Source organism: Mastigoproctus giganteus, chromosome 10 (assembly GCF_048544385.1).
Source record: "Mastigoproctus giganteus isolate SK-2022 chromosome 10, ASM4854438v1, whole genome shotgun sequence".
NCBI classification, from domain to species: Eukaryota; Metazoa; Arthropoda; class Arachnida; order Uropygi; family Thelyphonidae; genus Mastigoproctus; species Mastigoproctus giganteus.
In genome coordinates, this window is record NC_143584.1 from 58,208,201 (window position 1) to 58,231,437 (window position 23,237).

Consider the following 23,237-nt stretch of genomic DNA (forward strand, 5'->3'; position numbering starts at 1 on the left):
GTAAAGTGGAGGAGAAATTGTTGAAGATAAATACAAGAAAGGCACCTGGGGTGGATGGGATCTATCCAGTTATATTTAAGGAGGCAGCAATGGAAGTAAGCAAACCCTTAGCCATAATTATGAGAGCTTCCTTGGACTCAGGGGAAGTACCCATGGACTGGAAATGTGCAAATTGTTGTTGTTTAAGGGTTTAAAGACACAAGGGCATCAATGGCCAAGATGTGTCTTTCCAAGTTTTTAATGTAAATCAAACATTTTTTTCAGATTTGTTTATCAAATCTGATTTGCCGAATAAATTTAAATAATTCATCTATATTCGCAGAATTGTCTAAGATCTGTTGAAGAGTAACTTGATTCTGGTTATTGCATAAACTCTGAAAACAAAGGAATCTGGAATTTCTGAATCGAGGGCATACCAAAAGAATGTGTTTTACTGTAAGTTGAACTTGGCATTGAAAACAGAGTGGGGGATTTTTGTTTGCCAATAGATGAAAATGAGTAAAATGAGTATGGCCAATTCTCAGTCTGGCAAGTATTACTTCTTCTCTGCGGCTCTCTCTAATGCTTGAGTTCCATATTTCTGGATTAGGTTTTATTTCATGTAGTTTATTGTTGATTTCATTTTTCCATATTTGGGACCATTCATTTTCACTTTCTCTAATAATTATTGGACTAAAATCAGTGTGTGGAACTAGCATTGTTCTGTTTGGCAGTTCTGATGCTGACTTAGCTGCAATGTCTGCTTTTTCATTGCCTTCTATTCCGCAGTGTCCTGGGATCCAGCAAAGGGTTATATCAGATTGTTTCTTTTGACAGATGTTGATTAGAAAGTCAATTTCTTGTAGGAAAGGATGACGAGAATGTCGTTTACCCTGTATGGCTGAAATAGCACTGAGTGAATCCGAGTATATTAGGACAGAGAGGGACGACTGTTGACATATTTCACTTAATGCAAGCTGTATAGCATATAGTTCTGCAGATAGAATGCTGCACTCAACTGGAAGGGATTCTGAAATTACATGCGATGGGAGCACGGCTGCTGCACCTACATGTGATTGGCTCTTAGATCCATCCGTATAGATTATGAGTTTCCCAGTGTGTTGCGAAGTATAGTTGGCATGCAACTGTCGGATATTACATGGTGGAATGGTATTTTTTGACCACTGAGCAAAATAAAGATCAATGTTTATATGATGTCTATTCCATGGGGGTAAAGGCATATTTTCATTTTCCGCAATTTTATTGAGATCGAGTTTCCACTTTTTTATTACTTCTTGAAGACGAATTCCAGCAGGTCTGGGTTCATTAGGTTTGGATTCATAAAGTGTTGACCATAAAGGTTGGTTGAGATATACCCAACAGGGGTGAGTTGGAAAGCTTCTTATTTTAGCAGCGTATTGGCAGAGTAGGCGTTGTCTTCTAAGATAAAGCGGAGGGTCGTGTGCTTCTATATACAAGCTTTGAACTGGCGAGGTTCTGTAGGCGCCTAGTGCTGATCGAAGGGCACTGTGTTGAATGGTGTTCACAGACCGTAAGATGCTGTTTTTAGCTGATGCATATACTATGGCTCCATAGTCTAATCGTGACCGGATTAGAGCACGATATAAATTGAGCAGTGACTGTCTGTCAGCACCCCAAGATGTTGAGGATACTGCACGAAGGATGTTTAGTTTCTGGAGGCACGTAGTTCGTAGATAGGTCACATGTTTACGAAAATTTAATTTGGTGTCTAAATTCAGACCCAATAATCTTATGCAGTCTGTCATCGGTATTTCTCTGCCTTTCAGTTTTAATACAGGTTCCGGATGAAGCGATCGTAATTTACAGAAGTGTATTGCTGCTGTTTTCCCCTCGGTTAATTGATAGCCGTTGCTTTCTGTCCAAGTTTCAATTTTGTTTATTGCTATCTGTAGTTGTCTTTCGATGGTAGCCATGTTCGATGATTGACAGGAAATAGCAAGATCATCTGCATACATATAAACTTCTACCGCGGCTGGGATGTCTCTTATAATGCTACTGGTACGTAATGCAAAGAGTGTGGCACTTAAAATCGATCCCTGAGGTATTCCTTCTTCTTGTGTGTGAATTTTGGACAGCTCATTCTGGAATCTTACTTGAAAGGTCCTGAGGTGAAGAAAATTCTGAATGAATCTAGGCAGGTTACCTCTCAGTCCAAGTTTGTATAAGTCTTGGAGGATTCCATATCTCCAGGTTGTATCGAATGCTTTGGTAATATCGAATGTTATCATTACCATGTGCTGTTTCTTAAGAAAAGCATTTCGAATGTGAGCTTCAACCTTGATGTGGACATCAGTTGTACACCTGTTACGGCGGAAACCAAATTGGTGGCATGATATAGCATCTTGATCTTCAATAATCCAGACAAGTCTCTTGTGTACCATCTTTTCCATTATCTTTCCTAAACAGCTGGTCAAAGATATAGGACGATAACTATTGGGAGAGGAAGCATCTTTCCCGGCTTTCGCTATGGCTACCACAACTGACTGATGCCATGTATCAGGGTAAACATTCTCCTCAAAGATTCTATTGTAAAATTTCAGTAATATAGATTTTGAGTTTGAGTTCAGGTGGCAAAGCATTATATAGAAAATGCCATCTGGTCCAGCAGAACTATTTCTAGAATTCTGGAGTGCTTCGTTGAGTTCATTCATAGTGAACGGAAGGTTATAAGAATGAGGTTGTTTTGTAACGAAGTTAATTTTATATTTTTCCATGGACATTTTTTTGCGTCTAAATGAGTCTTCATAAGATTGAGATGATGAAGTGACTGCAAATGTTTGTGCTAAAGCCTCTGCAATATCAGTTGGAGAAGAAATATCTATTCCTTTCCAGGACAAGATTGGGGCTTTGGTTTGTTGACACTTTCCACTTAGGATACGGATCTTTCTCCAAATTATTCTGGGGTCAGTGTTTCTGCAGATGGTAGAACTGAATCGAATCCACGCATCCTGTTTAGCTTTTCGACGAATTCGGCGTGCTTCAGCTTTCAGCCGTTTATAGTTTATAAGGTTCTCCATTGTAGCATTTCGGCGAAAAGTGTTCCAAGCTTTGTTTTGTTTCCTTTTGGCAAGATAGCAGTCCCTTGTCCACCAATTATTGTACCTTTGTTTCGTAAGGTTAACTTTCGGTATTGCGCTGGTAGCAGCTTCAAGTAATTGTTCTACTATATGTCTAGTGGCATTATTAATAGATGCAGAAAGAATCAAATGGTTATCAAATTGCACTGTTTTCGAAAACTTTTCCCAGTTAGCTCTGTGAAAATTCCACGTAATTTTTTGGTTAGATGTATAGTTTGTATCCGTCTGTATTTCACAAATTATAGGAAAGTGATCGCTGTTGTGAAGGTCAGTTAATACTGTCCAATCAAAGCTAGGATAAATGGACGAGGAACATATGGACAGATCCAGAACAGAGCTAGAACCTGTAGGCAAGTGAATATAAGTATGCACACCGGTATTCAGTAGTGTTAAGTGATGGTTATCAAGTAGAGTTTCGATCATCCTCCCTCTACGATCCATGTTCGGGGAACCCCACAAAGGATGATGAGCATTTAGATCACCTAGAAAGCATACAGGTTGGGGTAGTTGATTATGTAAATTATCAAGTTCTGCAATGGAACATGAAATGTTTGGTGGAATATAAATGGAGACAAGGGTGAGATTAATCCCAAGAACAATACGAACGGCTATTGCTTCTAGATTAGTGGAAAGCTGAACGGGTTTCGATGGTACATTACTACGAACTAATATTGCTACTCCTCCTCTTGCTGGAGAATCGGAACATCTGTCACGTCTATATAGTGTATACCGTGAGAAGTGTGGGCTATAATTTGATGATAAATAAGTTTCCTGTAGACAAATACATGCAGGATCATGCTGGTGCATTAGGTATTTTAATTCATCAAGATTACTTCTTAGTCCTCTACAATTCCATTGAATAATTTTCTGCATTACTTGGGTTTAGGTTAGATGGATTGGTCTGATCGTTTGTTTTTCCCTCGATCCTGTTTATATTTCTCTCGTTTTGAAAATACTGGGCGAGTAATATCCATCTCATCATCAGCATGAAGCATGAGAACAGCATCATCATTGTCTAATTTCTCATCGGTTTCCATGGTTCGTTCAGTTGGTTTATTTTGTGTACGATGAACATCTTTCTCCTTTAATAATGTGCCTGAGTTTGGAACGTCTTGTTGTGGCTTGGATGGCTTTGTATTAGTAGAATTTGATGGACTTTTTGTCTTTGTTGCTGTTAGTGTCTCACCATCCGCAAGGATGGATCTAGCCCATTGAATAAGAGATAATTTAGGAGGAATAGTAATATAAGTCTGTGTAGAAAATTCTTTAGTGTTTTTAACTGCATTGGAATATGTTTTGGCAGGGATCACATTTAATATTTGTTTACGTGCCTCTTGGTAAGATACATTTTTCTCTACCTTGTACTTCATTATTTTCTTTCCCGTTTTCCATAATTCGCAAGTTCTAGAATATGCGGGGTGAGTACCCTGGCAATTGGGACACTTTGGCGTAGCTGCTGTACATTCAGTTTGGGAATGGTCTGATGAGCCACACAGGGGACAGATTGTCTTACCTTGGCATGCTGTTTGAGAATGACCATACTTCTGGCATTTAAAGCATCTAAGTGGATTTGGTATATATGGTCGGATCTTACAGGAAAGGTAGCCAGCTTTTACTGATTCTGGTAGATTCGGACTGCTGAAGGTAAGGATAACATTTCTTGTGGGTGTAAGGACACCATCTTGTTTGGTCATAATTCTTTTAGCACCGACAACACGTTGTGCTTTAAGTTCTTCGGCAATTTCTTCCTCAGAAACATTAAGGAGGTCCCATTCCGAGATGACTCCCTTTGAGGTGTTTAAAGTTCTGTGCGGGGTTACCGAAATGGGAAGGCCTCCGAAGGTCGTTTGCTTCAGGAGTTGTCTAGAATGACTGGGATGGGAAGTCTCTATAAGAAGATCTCCTGAGCGAAGGCGTTTGACAATTTTGGGAGTACCTGCTACAGCCTCTATGCTTTTCTGCACAAGAAATGGCGATAAGCTACTAAGAGGTTTCGTTGACAAAGAGTGTAAAATTAGAAAAGCAGGTATGTCATGTGAAGAATCATCTTTTTTGAATCTTTTTGCTTGAGATGACTCAAGTTCATGCGAGCACGTAGGCTCTACAGTTGGTGATATTAATGGATCCATATTTGCTCCTTTTCGCCCTGAGTATTAGATTAATACTCAGACTACCAGCCCCGCCACGTGGAGGCAGGAGCGGTGCCACCAGTGACCAAGCGATAAGAGATTAGTGGTTAGTGTGTTAGAGAAATTGGTTATATATATATAAATATAAAAGAAAGGGTCTTTCCTTCCTTGATATGAAGCTTAGTTCTTTATTTAGAAAAAGCCAAAATTAAATAATTTTATAAATAAAGAGGGTTTTAACAATCTCTACAATCTGTCGCTTAGAGAAAAAACGCTTTCAAATCACTTTGGAAATATCGCTATGATCACTCGCTTGGCACTCGGGGCCAATGTGCAAATGTGACCACAATTCACAAAGGAGGATCAAAGGGCGACACAAGTAATTACATACCTGTTAGTTTAACTTCTGTTCCTGGAAAATTAATGGAGGCACTGGTTAAAGAAGCACTCAGAATCATCTAGACAAGACTTCAGTTATAGCTCAGACACAGCATGGTTTTGTTAAGGGGAAGTCTTGCCTGACCAATTCGATTGGATACCATGATGCAGTCACAAAAGAACTGGATGCAAGGGAATAACTTTGATATTATATACTTGGATCTTAGAAAGGCTTTTGATACTGTTGAACATGGAAGACTGCTGCACAAATTGGAGCAGTGTGGCATTGGAGGCAAATTGCTGCTATGGATAAAGGGGTGGTTGAGGGGAAGAAGACAGAGAGTGGTAATCAATGGACACTGCTCATCGTGGACTAATGTTATTAGTGGAGTCCCTCAGGGTTCAGTATTGGGTCCATTATTGTTTTCTGTATTTATAAATGATATTTATGATGGTATATCAAGCTTAATGTCCAAGTTTGCAGACGATATGAAGGTTGGCAGGGTTGTCAAGGACAGTACTGACACTATGCTACTGCAGCAGGATCTGGAAAGGTTGAGCAGATGGGCTGAGAGGTGGCAAATGAAGTTTAACATTGACAAATGTAAAGTACTACATATGGGAAACAGCAACCCCAGAGCAACGTATCAACTCTGTGGTACTACACTGACAGTGGTAGAGAATGAAACAGACCTGGGGGTGGTTGTGCAGGCAGATATGAAGTTTTCTGAGCAGTGCAGATAGGCTGCAAGAGTAACTCATGGTGTACTGTCGATGATATATAGGAATTTTTCTAGCAGGGATAAGGAGGTGATTATTCCCTTGTATAAGGCAATGGTCAGGACACACCTAGAGTACTGTATACTCGTCTACAGGCCTCATTTCAAGAAGGATGTAGAGATGCTGGAACGAGTTCAGAGAAGGGCAACAAGATTAGTGAATGGAACAAAGGGGTGCTCTTACGAAGAAAGGCTTAAGTTTTGCAAATTACAGTGTCTGGGGATTAGGCACCAGTGAGGTGATCTGATAGAGGTGTATAAAGCCTTGAATGGTCTGAGCATGCTCAATGCTGATGGGATTCTTCCTCTTGCTCAGAATAATCACCTGAGAGGGCATAAATTCAAATTGAGAAAAGACAGATGTAGGATAGATGTGAGGAAATTTGCCTTTAGCCAGCGGGTGGTTGGTTGGTGGAATAGACTTCCATCCCTTGTAGTGGAAGTTGATAGCCTAAATAAGTTTAAGGCTCAGCTGGACAGGTATTTCGAACGAACAGAGGGGCGAAGTGGAAGTGGTTATTTTTTATTTATTTATTTATTATTATTTATTTTATTTTATTTTTTTTTTTGGCTGATGCTGTATAAGCTTGCTTTCTTGCATCAAATGCCTCTACTAATGCTAATGCTAAACTAACTGGACTGTAATTATTCGTGTCACCCTTCGAACCCCCTTTGTGAATTGGGGATACATTTGCACATCTCCAGTCCTTGGGGACCTCCCCTGAGTCCAAGAATGCTCTCATAATTATGGCCAAGGGTTTGCTTAGTTGCTTTGCCGCCTCCTTTAATATAACTGGATAGAACCCATCCATCCCAGGTGCCTTTCTTATGTTTAACTTCAACAATTTCTCCTCTGCTTGGCTCTCAGTTATTACAAAATCATTAAGCACCCTGCTATAATTTGATAACCTTCTGCCATTTTCAAACCTTAATAACTCCTCATGTGTGAATGTAGATGCAAAACACTCATTCAGTTTGTTTGCTATCTGAGCAGGATCATCAACAGTCGAATCATTGATATCAAGTGGACCAATCAGATTCATCCCCTTTCCTTTTAGAGTTTATATAAGTAAAGAAATCCTTGCTGTTTTTCTTAGCATCTTTTGCCAAAGATTTCTAGTAATCTGCCTTCGCCTGCCTAACATCCTTTGTGACCAGACTAGCTTATATCTGCTATAGGCTTCTGAGTCGCTCGATAATTTATATGCATCCCATGCATTTTTCTTCTCTGTCATGAGTCTCATTAGTTCATTTGATAACCATTTAGGCCTAAACCCTGAACAATATTTTTAATAGGTATGAAACTTTTAGTAGCATCCACGAATAATTACTGGAATGCTTCCCACTTAGAATTTACTATAGGTAACATCGTCAGTTGATCCAATGTACAGAATTTAAAAACTGTTTGAGACCTTGAATGGGTTTGAGCACGCTGAATTCTGATGGGATCCTTCCACTTGTTCAGATTACGAACCTAAGGGGGCATAAATTCAAATTAAGAAAAGACAGATGTAGATTAGATGTGCGGAAATTTGCCTTTAGCCAGCGGGTGGTTAAATGCTGGAACAAACTTCCATCTGTCGTTGTGGAAGTTGATAGGTTGAATAAATTTCAGGAGAAACTGGACAGGCATTTGGAGGGAATGGTGTGATTTTTTTTTTTTTTTTGGCTGATGCTGCATAAGCTCATACACTTGCTTTCTTGCATCAAATGCCACTGGTACTACTACTACCACTGTACTCACCTTTACGGAAGCAAAAACCCTTTCTTTACCCCTGATGGTAATTATATCTTTAAGTAAATCCCACATCAGTACACTGTAATCACTGCCACCTAGTGGTTCCTTTATCTGCAAATTCTTAATACACGAATGATCACTGCTGATAACCAGATCAAGAGTATTACTCTCTCTGGTTGCCTCTCGAACATGCTGCTGCTGCAGAAAACAATCATCCAATAAATCCTCAAAATCTTACTAGTGTGTGAGTGCCCAATCCACAAGTTCCAGTCAATATCTGGGAAGTTAAAATCCCCCATTATAAGACATTCTGATTTACTGGCCCACTCTATTTCTCTGTACATGATATATCATAGCATAATAAATTCCATCAGGGCCAGCAATGCTATTGTTGGATCTTGCAAGTTCATAGCATAACTCTGTCATGGTAAGGGGTACATTATATGGAAGCTGTCGTAAAGTATTGAAATTGAGATTATATTTTTCTGCCTGTACTTTATATGACTGAAAGCTTGGCTCATATGCAGTTACAGCTGAGAGAGTTTCAAAATGTTTCACCTAATGAATTAGCAATTTCAAGAGGATTGCAGATTTCTTTCCAGTTTAGAAGTATTATCGGAGTGGTTATAGGAGGATATTTTCCATTAATTCTTCGAACTTTAGTTCAAACTGGTCTGATTTTTGTGGATCTGTTTATAGTGGAGGCATATCGGGACCATGTCTGTTGTATATGACAAGCTTTAGCTATAGCTTTCTTGTACTGTATGAGATTAGCTGTGGTCGGGTATTTACAAAATAAGTTCCACTATCTATTCTTCTCTTTTTTGGCATTGCTACAGTCATTCCACATATTTTTCGGTATGAGCAGGATTTCATGGATGATTTGGATAGGCAGTTTCTGTAGCTGCTATTATTTGCTGAGTTATGTAGGGGCTTAGAGGGGAACAGGTATCCTGTGTGTTATCAGACACAGCCTAAAACACTGATGGATCCAATATCTCTCTATTACAGAAGATTTAGAAGTCCGGTTGGCCTGCCTCCCTAAAATCCACTCATGCACACCTTCTTGATGGTAAGCCCTGTTACGTCACTAAGGTGGCAACGAACATGTAGAGTGGTTCTCTTCAAGACACCCGGTCAGCGTGAAGAGGAAAAGACCAAACCCTCCAGCATATGACAGCACGACAAAACAAATGGCCCTCAGTCCCCAGCAGTGAGAGGATCAGAGTGGAAGCAGAGGGTGCTAAGAATCTCTGGGTACAACCAGGCTGCCATGCACGGAAACCGAACTTGGCCTGTTATAACGTAAGATCACTCATCGGCGAAGGAATTAGAAAATGTGAATTGGAATATCATTGGTTTGGCTGAAACAAGAAGAAGAAATGAAACACTTATAAGTTTATCAAGTGGAAATCTGCTGTACACCAATGGAAACAGTGAAAGGAGTGAAGGTGGAGTTGGGTTTCTGGTCCATAAAGATTTTAAAAACAACATTTTGGAATTCAAAAGTACATCACCAAGGGTGTCAAGACTAATACTCAAGATGTCTAAGAGGTACAAGCTAAAGGTTATAATGATTTATGTACCAACATTCTGTAGGTACATAGGGAGCCATGATGATGAAGAGGTTGAAAAAATGTACACCGAAACTGAGAGTCTTCTAGATGAGCAGAAAACTCACTATACTATTATTATGGGAGACTTCAATTCTAAGGTTGGAAAAAGACAAAACAGCACAGAAAGGGGAACTATAGGAAATTTTGGAATTGGTGATAGAAATGAAAGAGGTGAAAGACTTGTGAAATTTGCAGAATCTCAAGGACTGTCAGTAATGAACACTTTTTTCAAGAAAAGAGTGAACAGAAAGTGGACATGGAAGAGTCCAAATGGATTAACTACTAATGAAATCGACTTCATCCTCACTAACAGAAGATATTGTGAATGATGTTACCATCCTGAATAAGGTAAATTTTGGAAGTGATCACAGAATGGTAAGATGTACAATTGATATAGACGTAGGAAAGGAAAGGAAAAAACTGACTCGAGTAAATAATACAAAGGTCTTTGAGATAACAGAAGAGAAAAAGCAGTATGTACTGGAACTTAACAAGTTTGAGCTTCTGCAGACCGCTCAGGACCAAGATATCGACGAGGAATATTACAACTTTTTGAAAGTGATAAAGCCCAAGAAATCTATAGGAAAAAAGAAATCCAAAGAAGAAAAAATTAGTCAAGAAACACTGGTCATGATAAACCGAAGACGACAAATGAAAAGCAAGAAAAACACTGACAGGGAGAAAATTGAGTATACTGAGTTATGCAAAGCCATAAGAAAGAGACTCAGAGAGGACATAAGAAGATTTAACACAAGAAAAGTAGAACAAGCATTAAGGGAAAACAAAGGATTTAAATGCAGCCATGAGCAGTAATACAGAAAGACAAATGATACTGAAACTGAAGAATAGCGAGGGTGTACTTATAAACAGCAGAGAAGGCATAATTCAAATAGCAGAAGAGTACTATAGAGAATTATACAAGGAGCAGTGGAATGATGCCAGCAGTGGGGAAGATGGATTGCAAAGTAGCAACACATACAACATACCTGATATTCTTCCTGATGAGGTAGAACATGCATTGAACAAAATGAAGAATCAGAAAGCCCCGGGGGAAGATGAAGTTACTGTAGAGTTGTTAAAATTGGGAGGAAGAGACATAACATAAAAACTGGCAAGGCTCTTCACAAAGTGCATTAGAAAAGGTGTGATGCCTAAGCAGTGGAATAATGCAATCATAGTTTTGCTGTATAAGAAAGGAGATAAATCAGAAATTGGAAATTATAGACCAATTAGCTTGTTATCCCACATCTACAAGTTGCTCACAAGGGTCATTACTAACAGATTAGAAAGAATACTTGATGAGAATCAACCGAAAGAGCAAGCTGGCTTTAGGACAGGATTCTCAACTATGGATCACCTTCACGTAATATCACAGCTAATGGAGAAAGCAAATGAATATAAAACACCATTATGCCTGGCATTTGTGGATTATGAAAAGGCATTTGACTCCATACAGCATAAGGCAATGTTTCGGGCACTGGAAAGACAAGGCATTGATACCCCATATATTATGATTTTGAAGAAAATATATGAGAGTGCTACCTCCTCTTTATTAGACTAGACAAAGACAGTAGCAAATTTAAAATTGAGAAAGGAGTTCTCACAAGGAGACACAATATCTCCGAAGCTGTTTACTGCTGCCCTTGAGGAAGCTTTCAGAAGGTTTGACTGGTCGCAGAAAGGAGTCAATGTGAACGGACAGTACCTAAACCATTTACGATTTGCAGATGACATTGTGGTCATAAGCCACGATCCCAAAGAATTAGAGGAAAATCTTAATCAGTTATGCACAGCTAGTAAGGATTTTGGAATAAAGATGAATATGGCTAAAACAAAAGTAATGATGAACAAGTATGCCACGGAAAGGGAAATAATGATTGAAGGAGCAGTAATTGAAAAGGTGGAGTCATATACTTATCTGGGACAATTAGCTGTAATCTAATAACTTGTTATTAGCTGGAAGTCAAGAGAAGAATAAATTTTGGATGGATAGCATTCAGGAAATATAGTCACATACTGAAGAGCAATATCCCAGTTTGTCTGAAACGTAAAACAATTAACTAATGTATACTCCCCACCATGACTTATGGAAGTGAAACTTGGGCACTCACCAAAAGAATGGAAGAGAAGCTGAGAACTACACAGCGAAGAATGGAACGAATCATATTGGGAATCAGACTGTTAGATAAGTAGAGAAACACATGGATTAGGCAGCAAACTCAAGTAAAGGACATTCTTATCAAAACTAAAGAACTAAAATGGTCTTGGGCAGGACACATAGCTCGAAGACATGATGACAGATGGACTAAGAAAATAACAGAATGGTACCCGAGAGGAGCTAGAAGAAAACCTGGAAGACAAAGGGAGAGATGGATAGATGAAATTCATGAGTTTGTGGGTAGTAAATGGATGGCTAGTGCTCAAAACAGAAGGAACTGGAAAGTTGCTGGAGAGGCCTTCATCCCGCAGTGGATTGAAAATGGCTGATGATGATGTAAGTTACCACAGAGTCAAAGGTGAGAATCACAAAGGTCTGAATATCTAGATGTGCCGGTTTCTGATATTTCTTTCAGTTAGCTTTATCAAACTTCCAAAGAGTTTTGATTTCAGTTTGAGGAGTAGAGTTAGTCGACAGTGTGCATCCGATCAATAAGCAGAATGAGGTTTGTCAAGCATATTGAAAGATCAATTGTAGAAGTTGAACTTGAGGAAAGATGCACGAAGGTGTGAGTCCCATAATTTAATAATGTTAAGTTGTGCCTTTCAAGAAATTTTTCAGTTAACTGAAGCACCCCCCCTCTCTCTCTCTTATGAAGGTGCGAGGAACCTCATAAGGGGTGATGCTCGTTACAGTCACCCAAGATACAAAAAAGGTGGTGGCAGCTGAGTAACTAAATCATCCAAATCTGCTAAAGTGTATGAATGATTGGGCAAAAGGTATAAGGAAAAAACTTAACTGCTATCCCAACGATAACTCTAACAGCAATTGCTTGCTTCTGAAGTTGTTTGCAGTGGGATAGGTCTGAAAGGAGTTCTGGAGTTTACTAGCAATGCTACACCCCCATGTACTGTATTAGAGTTGTTCCTATCCTTTCTAAGCATTATATGATGTTTTATGCTCATAGATATTTTAGGGATCAGGTTTGTTTCCTGTAATTCGGTAATTAAATCACAAACATCATCTAAGTTAACTCTGAGTCCACGACCATTTCATTGAATGATTCTATGCATTACCGAGGATTATCAGGTGTGTCTGCTTGCTTACGGGATGTGGTTTGTTTGCACCTGTCTAGCCTTGTTTTTTTCCCTTTTTGGGAAAATTGGTCCACTGATGTCCATGTCCTCTTCTGCATGAATTTTAAGAAGTGGTTCATCTTGGTGCGAAATTCTGTTTATCTCTTTCAGAGCTTGTTTGCTTAACTGGCTGCTGTACAGCATTTTTATATGGTGGTATTGTCAATGGTGTATTTACCGAGTGAGCTGATTGGTGCTGGTGGGCTGTTCTTGTATGTAGAGAGGACTGATCTTACCAAATCATAAATTGAGATGTTGTTGTTGTTGTTGTTGTTCTGGTTTTTAGGAGCATTAGCAACTAAGGCCATACTGCTCCGGGGATATGCGGTGGTCATTCCCTGACCTATCCGTATCCTCCGTATTTGGTGGTCACGGGCTCGAACCCCGGTCTAATCAAGAAGCGTGTGCTATGCACTGCTGCTCCTGCCCACCTGGATAAATTGAGATGCTTGGGAGAACTGAACCACCTGTTTGTATTGTTATGGATCATTGCTTTTTAACAACTGAAGAATAAGATGTCAATATATTAGAAAGTGAAAAATGTCTTTTTGCTTCTTGGTATGGCACCTTGTGTTCCACTTTATACTTTTGTATATTCTGCCACTGGATTCACTCCTTTGAAAATGCTGAATAATTTCCCTTACAGTTTGGGCAGCATTGTGTTGCAGTCTGTGTGAAGATCATCTTTTGAACCACAGGAGGCACTGGCGGTTACACCCTTGCAGACTGCTTGTGAGCATCCAAATTTTTGCATTTAGAAAACCGGACTGGGTTTGGAATGTAAGGTTGAATTGTGCACCTTAAATATCTAGCTTTAATGCTGTTGGCAGAATTCGTGTTTTAAGATTGATTGTTGGGGTAGGAGTAAGTACTCTATCTGGCTATCCTTTTGGCATTTATTACATTTTGATTGCTTAATTCCTGGATGATCTCTTCCTCAGACACATTAAGGAGATCCCACTCTGCTATTATCCCTTTAGAAGAGTTTAGAGTGGCATGCAGGGTAACTTTTGTGGGAATTCCATCAAAAGTCGATGTTTTTAATAGTCTTTCTGAGTGCTTATTCTCACTCATCTCTACTAGAAGGCCTCCAGATTTTAATCTCCAAACTATTTTTGGAGGGCCCTGCCACATTTTCAATATATTTCTGTATTAAGAATGGGTAGTGTTTACTCAAAGGATGATCAGTCAATGAATGCGATATCAGAAAAAGAGGAGCAGAGTTTCGTTTCTTCTTTTTTCTGCCATTTGGCATTAGATGCATTTAAGTCATCTCTGTTTAAGAGATCTGGATCCATAAGTGACATATCTATTTATGTCCAACTTTGCTTCTTTTAGCCCTGAAAGAGTGATTTTCTTCTCCCAGGTTACAGGCCGTGACACATGGAGGCAGGAGTGGTGCTGCAAGTGAAAGCGGTTCAGAAAGTTAGTTAGGTTAATAGGGATTATATAAATATATGTACAAGAAAGAATGGTGAATTTCCTTTTTGTATTCCTACTTCAAAGCTTTTAAGTAAAGTAAAACACTTAAGAAAAACAGGAAAAATAGAGACTGGAAAATAAATAGAACCAATCTGCTGATAAAGAGCACTCTAGGTATCACACAAAATATTGCGTGGCACTAGGGGCCTTGGTTTCTTACTACAGGCATAACCGGACTTAAGTAATAACCCATTAGAGTTTAGTAAACTTCTGTACTCCCCTTCCTTACAGAATTCTTCCCACATGAGGAATCTGTAAGAAAGGCGAGAACAGAAGTTTACTAAACTCTAACAGGGAGCTAAATGATTTTGTAATAATGGAGAGCAAAGTGGAAGAGAAACAGTTGAAGTTAAACATAAAAAAGGCACCTGGGGCAGATGAAGTCTATCCAGTTATATTGAAGGATGCGGCGAGGGAGGTAAGCAAACCCTTAGCCATAATTATGAGAGCTTCTTTAGATTCATGGCAGGGAGGTCCAGATGGACTAGAGATGTGCAAATGTATCCCCATTTCACAAATGGGGTTTAAAGGGAGACAAGTAATTAGAGAACTGCTAGTTTAGCTTCTGTTGCAGGGAAAGTAATGGAGTCAGTGGTTAGAGAAGTGATGCAGGATCATCTAGACAAGACTGCAGCTGAAGTTCAGAACATCTTGGGTTTGTTAAGGGGAAGTCTTGTCTGACCAATCTGATTGTATACTACAATGTGGTCACAAAGGAACTGGATGGAAAAAATAATTTTGATATTAGCATTAGTAGAGGCATATGATGCAAGAAAGCAAGCTTATGCAGCATCAGCCAAAAAATACACACACAAAAAAACAAACAAACAAACAAAAAAAAACACTTCCGTTTCACCCCTTCGTTCGTTCGAAATACCTGTCCAGCTGAGCCTTAAATTTATTTAGGCTATCAACTTCCACAACAAGGGATGGAAGTCTGTTCCACCAACCAACTACTCGCTGGCTAAAGGCAAATTTCCGCACATCTATCCTACATCTGTCTTTCCTCAATCTGAATTTATGCCCTCTCAGGTGATTTTTTTCCTCAATTTGAGTCTTTCCTCAATCTGAATTTATGCCCTCTCAGATTATTCTGAGCAAGACGAACAATCCCATCGGCATTGAGCATACACAAACCATTCAAGGCCTTATACACCTCTATCAGATCACCTCGCCGGTGCCTAGTCTCCAGACACTATGTAATTTGCAAAACTTAAGCCTTTCTTCGTAAGAGCAACCCTTTGTTCCATTCACTAATCTTGTTGCCCTTCTCGTTCCAGCAGCTCTACATCCTTCTTGAAATGAGGCCTCCAGACCTGTATACAGAACTCAAGGTGTGGCCTGACCACTGCCTTATACAAGGGAATAATTACCTGTTTATCCCTGCTAGAAAAATTCCTGTATATCACTGACAAGACACCATGAGCTACTCTTGCAGCCCATCTGCACTGCTCAGAGAACTTCATATCTGCCTGCACAATTACCCCCAGGTCCTTTTCATTCTCTACCACTATCAGTGTAGTACCACAGAGTTGATACGTTGCTCTGGGGTTGCTGTTTCCCAAATGTAGTACTTTACAGTTGTCAATGTTAAACTTCATTTGCCACCTTTCAGTCCATCTGCTCAATCTTTCCAGATCCTGGGGCAGCAGCATAGCATCAGTAGTGTCCTTAACAACCCTGCCAACCTTCGTATCGTCTGCAAACTTGGACATTAAGCTTGATATACCATCATCAATATCATTTATAAATACAGAAAACAATAATGGACCCAACACTGAACCCTGAGGGACTCCACTAATAACATTAGTCCACAATGAGCAGTGTCCTTTGATTACCACACTCTGTCTTATCCCCCTCAACCATCACTTTATCTACAGCGGTAATTTGCCTCCAAGGCCACACCAGCTCCAATTTGTGCAGCCTTCCATGTGCAACAGTATCAAAAGCCTTTCTAAGTTCCAAATATATAATATCAAAGTTATTCCCTTGCATCCAGTTCTTTTGTGACTGCATCATAGTATCCAATCAAATTGGTCAGGCAAGCCTTTCCCTTAACAAAACATTCTGTGTCCGAGCTATAACTGAAGCCTTGGCTAGATGATCCTGCAGTGCTTCTTTAATCAGTGCCCCCATTAATTTTCCTGGAAAAGAAGTTAAACTCACAAGTCTATAATTACTTGTGTCAGCCTTTGATCCTCCTTTGTGAACTGGTGTCACATTTGCTCATCTCCAGTCTATGGGTACCTCCCTCGAGTCCAAAGAAGCTCTCATAATTATGGCTAAGGGTTTGCTTACTTCCTTTAATATAACTGGATAGATCTGATTCACCCCAGGTGCCTTTCTTGTGTTTATCTTCAACAATTTCTCCTCCACTTTACTCTCAGTTATTACAAGATTATCTAGCTTACTGCCAGAGTTCAATACACCTCTGGCATTCCCCTCGCTGAATAACTCCTCATGTGTGAATGTCAATGCAAAATATTCATTTAGTTTGTTAACTACCTGAGCTGGATCACCAACAGTTGAACTATCGATATCAAGAGGACCAATCTGATTCATCCCTTTCCTTCTTGAGTTTAAATAGGTAAAGAACTCTTTGCTGTTTGTCTTTGCATCCTTTGCCAAAGATTTCTCGTAATCTGCCTTCGCCTGCTTAACCTCTTTTGTAACATGGGTACAGGCCAGCTTATATCTATCATAGGCTTCTGTGTCACATGTTAATTTATATGTGTCCGATGCATTTTTCTTCTCTGCCATATGTCTCATTAGTTCATCTAACATCCATTTAGGCCTAAACCTTGAACAATATTTCTTAGTTGGTATGAAAAGCCTAGTAGCTTCCAAGATAAGTTCTTTGAATGCTTTCCATTTTCAATTTGCTGTTGGTATGTGTGTGTGTGTGTGTGGTATGGTTGTTTATTGGCGCATTAGCTGCTATGGCTATAGTGTGCCTATTCGTAGTTATATCAGAAAATAATTAAGAACGTAGCAGTTCAATTTGATTTCAGTTCTGAAACTTATAAAAGATTACACAGTCCAATTTGTTTCAAAAAGCAAAAAGGTTCCTTAATATTTGCCTCCTCTCCTATGATATGATGTAATGTAATGTCAACAGTTCTTGAAGATTAGCCAGATTTTGAAGTGTTGAAGTACGATGTGGTTGATAGATAGTGTGGACAGTCAATCAAAATATGTTCGACTGTTAGATGTTCAGAGCAGTGTGAACACTGAGGAGGATCATCGCCATTGAGTAAATGGAGGTGAGTCAGATGGGTATGCCCTATTCTAATCCGTGCAAGTATCACTTCTTCTCGCCGAACTGTCTGAGTGCACGAGTGCCATAATTTTGGATCCTGTTTCAATTGGAAAAGTTTGTTATTTGTTTCTTTATGCCATAGCTCTGCCCACTGTGCACGGTATGCTATTTGAATTATGATATTATAATCAGAAGCTGGAATGAAGACAGAACTTAAATCCAAGGTTGATGGATTTTTAGCAGATATATCACCCAGTTCATTTCCTTTTATGCCTGAACGTGCCAGAATCCAGTTGCTGTTGGTAACATCATCAGTTGGTCCCGCTGTATAGAATTTAAATACTGTCTCAAACCATCGCAGTCGCCTTTATGAAAGCAAAGACCCTTCCCTTTACCCCTGATGGTAGTTAACTTTGAGTAAATCCCACTTCAGTACACTGTGATCACTGCCACCTAGTGGTTCCTTTATCTGCAGATTCATAATGCAAGAAGAATCACTACTGATAATCAGATCAAGAGTATTACTCCCTCTAGTTGCCTCCCGAACATGCTGATGTAGAAAACAATCATCCAATAAATCCACAAAAGCCTTGCTAGTGTGTGAGTGACCAACCCACAAATTCCAGTCAATATCTGGGAAATTAAAATCCTCCATTATAAGACTCTCTGATTTACTGGCCCACTATTTCACTGTACAGTTTCTTATTATACTCATCAGAGTCATTAGGCCTATAGCACACTCCCACTCTTAATTTTGATCTCCCAATGCTTATGCCACACCAAACTGACTCGACACTGCACTGTCCAGCGATGTCGACTGGCTTTACTTACTTGGATTTTATGTGTTTCTTAACTAATAGCATAACCCCCTCCCTCTTCCTATCCTATCTATCCTTTCTGTACACATTGTACACCCCAAATTCTAGTTCTGCATTCCTTATATCTGTGTGACACCACGTCTCTGATATCCCAACAATATCTGCCTTTGATGTTTTGAGCAATACTCCAAATTTATCAAATTTATTTACCAAACTCCTAGCATTGGTGTACACGCAAGTATACATGCACCTGTTACTATTCTTAGGTACTCTAACACAACCCATGTGTTTACTTGTAACACATGGGTTGTATTACAGCAGTCTCAGAAATATCCTGCATCTTGTTTTCCAGGCTTCTGCTCATTCCAATAGAAGCAGTGCAAGAATCACTTTCACCTCTGCCAGTGGCTACTGTTAATCTATTAATCCTTGTATCCCCCAAGCTAGCAGTTTTCCGATCCATCTAACACTGCCTCGATAGCATCAGCAAATATTCTTGCACCCTTCCTATTTAAGTGTATCCCATCCCTGTAGAAGCAGTCTCTCCTGTTAACAAGTACAGACCAGGCTGAATAAAATTCTACTCCCTTGAGCCTTGCACAATCTTTCCAGGGCCAAATCAATCAACAAGGCTCTCATCATATTCTCCCTCCTATCGTGTCTGGACAGAATTGGAGACACTTTCAAATTCAACCCTAAATTCATGGCTTTTTTTTTTTTTCAACAGTGACCTGTACTTGTTAAGTAATTCTGCCGGTCTCCTACTCTTAATATCATTAGTGCCAACGTGTACAACTATATCACCTTTTGTGCCCTTAAAAGATGATATCCGCTCTACAACGTCATCAACCTTTGCCCCTGGCAGACATACCCTGGTCCTGTTCCACCTATCCTTTTTACAAAGCATGTTCCCCCGTTTCTCTGACAATAGAGTCACCAACAACTACTAGTTCCTGTGGGACCCACGCATTCTGCCTTGGAGGTTGCCGCTGTGTTGCGTGAAGACCAAGTGCAAGCTCTGGGGTTGATGTGGGCAGCTGAGAGCTTGATGGGCCCCTCAATTTTGATCCATCGAGGGCATCCACTCAGTCCTTCAAGCTCTCATATAGGCCCATAACAACGCTGAGTTGTCGCCTGATTTCTTTACACTCCTTACATCGCGCACACACAAAGACATCCCCCATGGCAATATCATGTCCCGTACCCGATTGTCTACAAACATCATGCAAGCAATGCATTTTAAAAGGCTGTGATTCAGAGGGCAATTGCCCCCTTCAGTTCTCCCCCGAGACACAGCACTCCCATTAGCTTGAGCCTTTTGCTTTGCTGCTCTCGTCTGAGTCATGATTTCGATTTAATTTTAAATAAAATTTCAATTTCAGTACAAAATTATAACCCTAAACTTGTATCCCAACACAGTTATAACATTATATATATTTTTCAGTATTGAGTATTGTCTACGAGTTCTGTTTATATAACTTCCATATCAAGTTATGTATTAATTAATTATGTTACATTTGTAATCTAAGTCGTTATCTGTATTTAGTTAAAAGTACAATTTAATTGACAATGAAGTTTAACAAGATTAATAGATTTTACTGATTAATTGACAATATTATATTATATACTATACTATACTATACTATACTAAGCTTACGCTATCTAGTTCGGGATATAACGTTGTGTCGTATAACAATGGCAGCAAGTTACAAACGGTAAATCTATGCACTTTGAAGTATTAATTAACTTCCAAATCTCGATGTCTCAATTCAGAATAAACTAAGGATCCTGACTAAGTCTATAAGCTACTTATAGAAAATAATTTGATGTAACAATTGGTCAATTAAGCGGCTAAATATGGCTAAAAAAACTTGTAACAAGTGAATTTGATACCTTACCGATACTTTTATGCAATTACAACGCCGAGTAAAGAATAAATACACCAGATTAATCAGAAAATCACAAAATAATGCTATATTACTAAATTTAAATCAATAAATAAGAAAATCCACTTAGTTACTTTGAACACTTCTGACTTCCACTAGCCTCATATACTGATATCATATACTTGGATTTCAGGAAAGCTTTTCATACTGTTGCACATTGAAGACTGCTGTACAAATTGCAGCTGTATGGCATTAATTGCAAGTTACTGTAATGGATAAAGAAATGGTTGAGTGGTAGACGGCTGAGAGTGGTAATAAATGGACACTGCTCTATGTGGACTAATGTTATTGGTGGATTTCCCAAGGGTTCGGTGCTGGGCCCATTGTTGCTTTTTTTTGTATTTATAAATGATATCGATGAAGGTATATCAGGCTTAATGTCCAAGTTTGCAGATGAAGGTGTGCCAGGCTTAATGTCCAAGTTTGCAGATGATACAAAGGTTGGCAGGGTTGTTAATGATAGTAAAGACAACATGCTACTGCAACAGGATCTAGAAAAGTTAGGCAGATGGGCTGAGAAGTGGCAACAGAAGTTTAAAATTGTCAAATGCAAAGTATACATATGGGTAGCAGTAACCCAAGAGAAACGTACCAACTGTGTGGTATTACACTCGGGGATGTGGAGAATGAAAAAGATCTGGGGGTAATTGTGCAGTCAGATATGAAGTTCTCTGAGCAGTGAAGACTGGCTGCCAGAGCAAGTCATGGAGTTTTGTCAATGATATATAGGAATTTTGCTAGCAGAGACAAGGAGATGATTATCCCTTTGTATAAGGCAATTGTCAGGCCACACCTTGAGTACTGTACACAGGTCTGGAAGCCCCATTTTAGGAAGGATGTATAGTTGCTAGAACGAGTGCAGAGAAGGGCAACAAAATTGGTGAGAAGAAGAACAAAGGGGTTCCTTACCAGAAGAGGCTTAAATTCTGCCAGTTGCAGCATCTGTAGACTAGGCACCTGCGAGGTGATCTGATTGAGGTGTACAAGGCCCTGAATGGTTTGAGCAGGCTCAATGCTGATGGGATACTTCCGCTTGCTCAGATTAAGAACCTGAGGGGCATAGATTCAAATTGAAGAAAGACAGTTTTAGAATAGATGTGCAGAAGTTTGCCTTTAGCCAGCGGGTAGTCTATTACTGGAACAGACTTCCATCTGTTGTTGTGGAAGTTGACAGCTTAAATAAATTTAAGGCTGAACTAGACAAACTATTTAGAGCGACCAGATGGGTGAAACGGGAGGTTTTTTTTTTTGGCTGATGCTATATATAAGCTTTCTTTCTTGCATCATATGCCTCAACTAATGTTAATGTTAAAGTATATATGTACAGTTTATGTTCATGAACACGGTCGAATAAAAATATAATAAAAAAAAGTATTTATGCCCTCGTAAACCGTATTCTGTAAATAAATGTGGAATTAAGTTTTTATTTACTTTAGCATTAACTATTTCTTCTATAATAAAGAAATGGAGAATCTAGAATTATATATTACAGAGTACTAATACCACAATGATACAGATTGCTTCACTACCATTCTTGGTAGTGAAGCAATCAGAAAAGCTTCTAGATGCAAAGCAAATGACTTTTTGCATCTGCAAACATGGCTTCAAAATTTGCAGAAGTAAAAATAATCTGTTTTGAAAGATGAGAAACAGATTCATTTCAGAATAATATTACTTGCAGTTAACCAATATATATCATCTTAATTCATGAACAATATAGTCATAATTCCTTTGCATTATTTATAATTAACTTTTAAAATTTTTTAAATACCTCAGAGATGAGAAGCTCTTTTTTTCTTTATTATTAAAAAGCAGTTGTCCTTTTGCAAGATGTGGAATCTTTGCTTGAAACCCACCAACAGCAGCAGCAGGAGACCATATTGCAACTGATGTATTAGAGGTAGACTGTTTTGTTGTAGGTGTCGTTAATAAAAGGCTTTTGGACTGAGTTACAGTGGCAACTGGAAGACATGACTGTCAAAAAAAATAATACCTTTCAAATTTCAAATATAATTTAATAAAAACTTATTAATTATGCTAGTGTATATACCTTGGGAATTCATATAATTCTATTTTACTCCACTTAAAATGGCAGAAAAAATTGGGCAACTTATTCACCCTATAGCATTACTGGATAATGAATCGATTCTCCAAATATGGTTTCACCGAATATTTCTAATAAACCAGTCGGATAAATTGTTATGAATTCTGTTTGAAGATGGCAAACATTTGACTGCTATCGGTAAACACAGTGAACTTGAGAATGTCTCGTGATGTATAAACGAAGTAAGCGAAATTATGCTTCATTTATACATCACATGAGAAGAATAACTCTAGCAATATTCCCCTCTCTCCATAACAGTACCTTTCACCCCTTGCTCATTATTCATGAAACTGCTATGCATCTTAATGTTTTATTAATATTCTTTTTCTTTTCTTTTTTTTGCAACATTATATTCACTGAGTAGTCTTTGGGAAAGAGGATAACCAGCGCATCACTACACACCTCACTATTTTTACAAATCTATAACCATTTACAATTAATAATCCCATCCATATGGTTTTCCAATAAATGTGCTAAGGCTGTTCAAAATAAGACTGTTTCATATTGAAATTGGCTTGCCAATTTCAATATGAAATTGGCAAGCCAATTTCATATTGAAATTTCATTTTCATTTCAATATGAATTTTCAATATGAA

At 38.9% G+C, this 23,237-nt stretch overlaps 1 protein-coding gene across 4 annotated transcripts in view; it reads right to left on the reverse strand.

The window, feature by feature from the left end:
• The window catches only part of LOC150079046 (transcription initiation factor TFIID subunit 4B-like), a 634,753-nt gene that overhangs the window by 316,049 nt on the left and 295,467 nt on the right, over nt 1–23,237 (reverse strand). For all 4 annotated transcript variants that reach the window (XM_090382248.1, XM_090382247.1, XM_090382250.1 and 1 more), the window contains one exon: nt 22,309–22,511. In XM_090382248.1, coding sequence (XP_090238374.1) covers nt 22,309–22,511 — 203 coding nt within the window. The remainder of the gene's footprint in view (nt 1–22,308; nt 22,512–23,237) is intronic.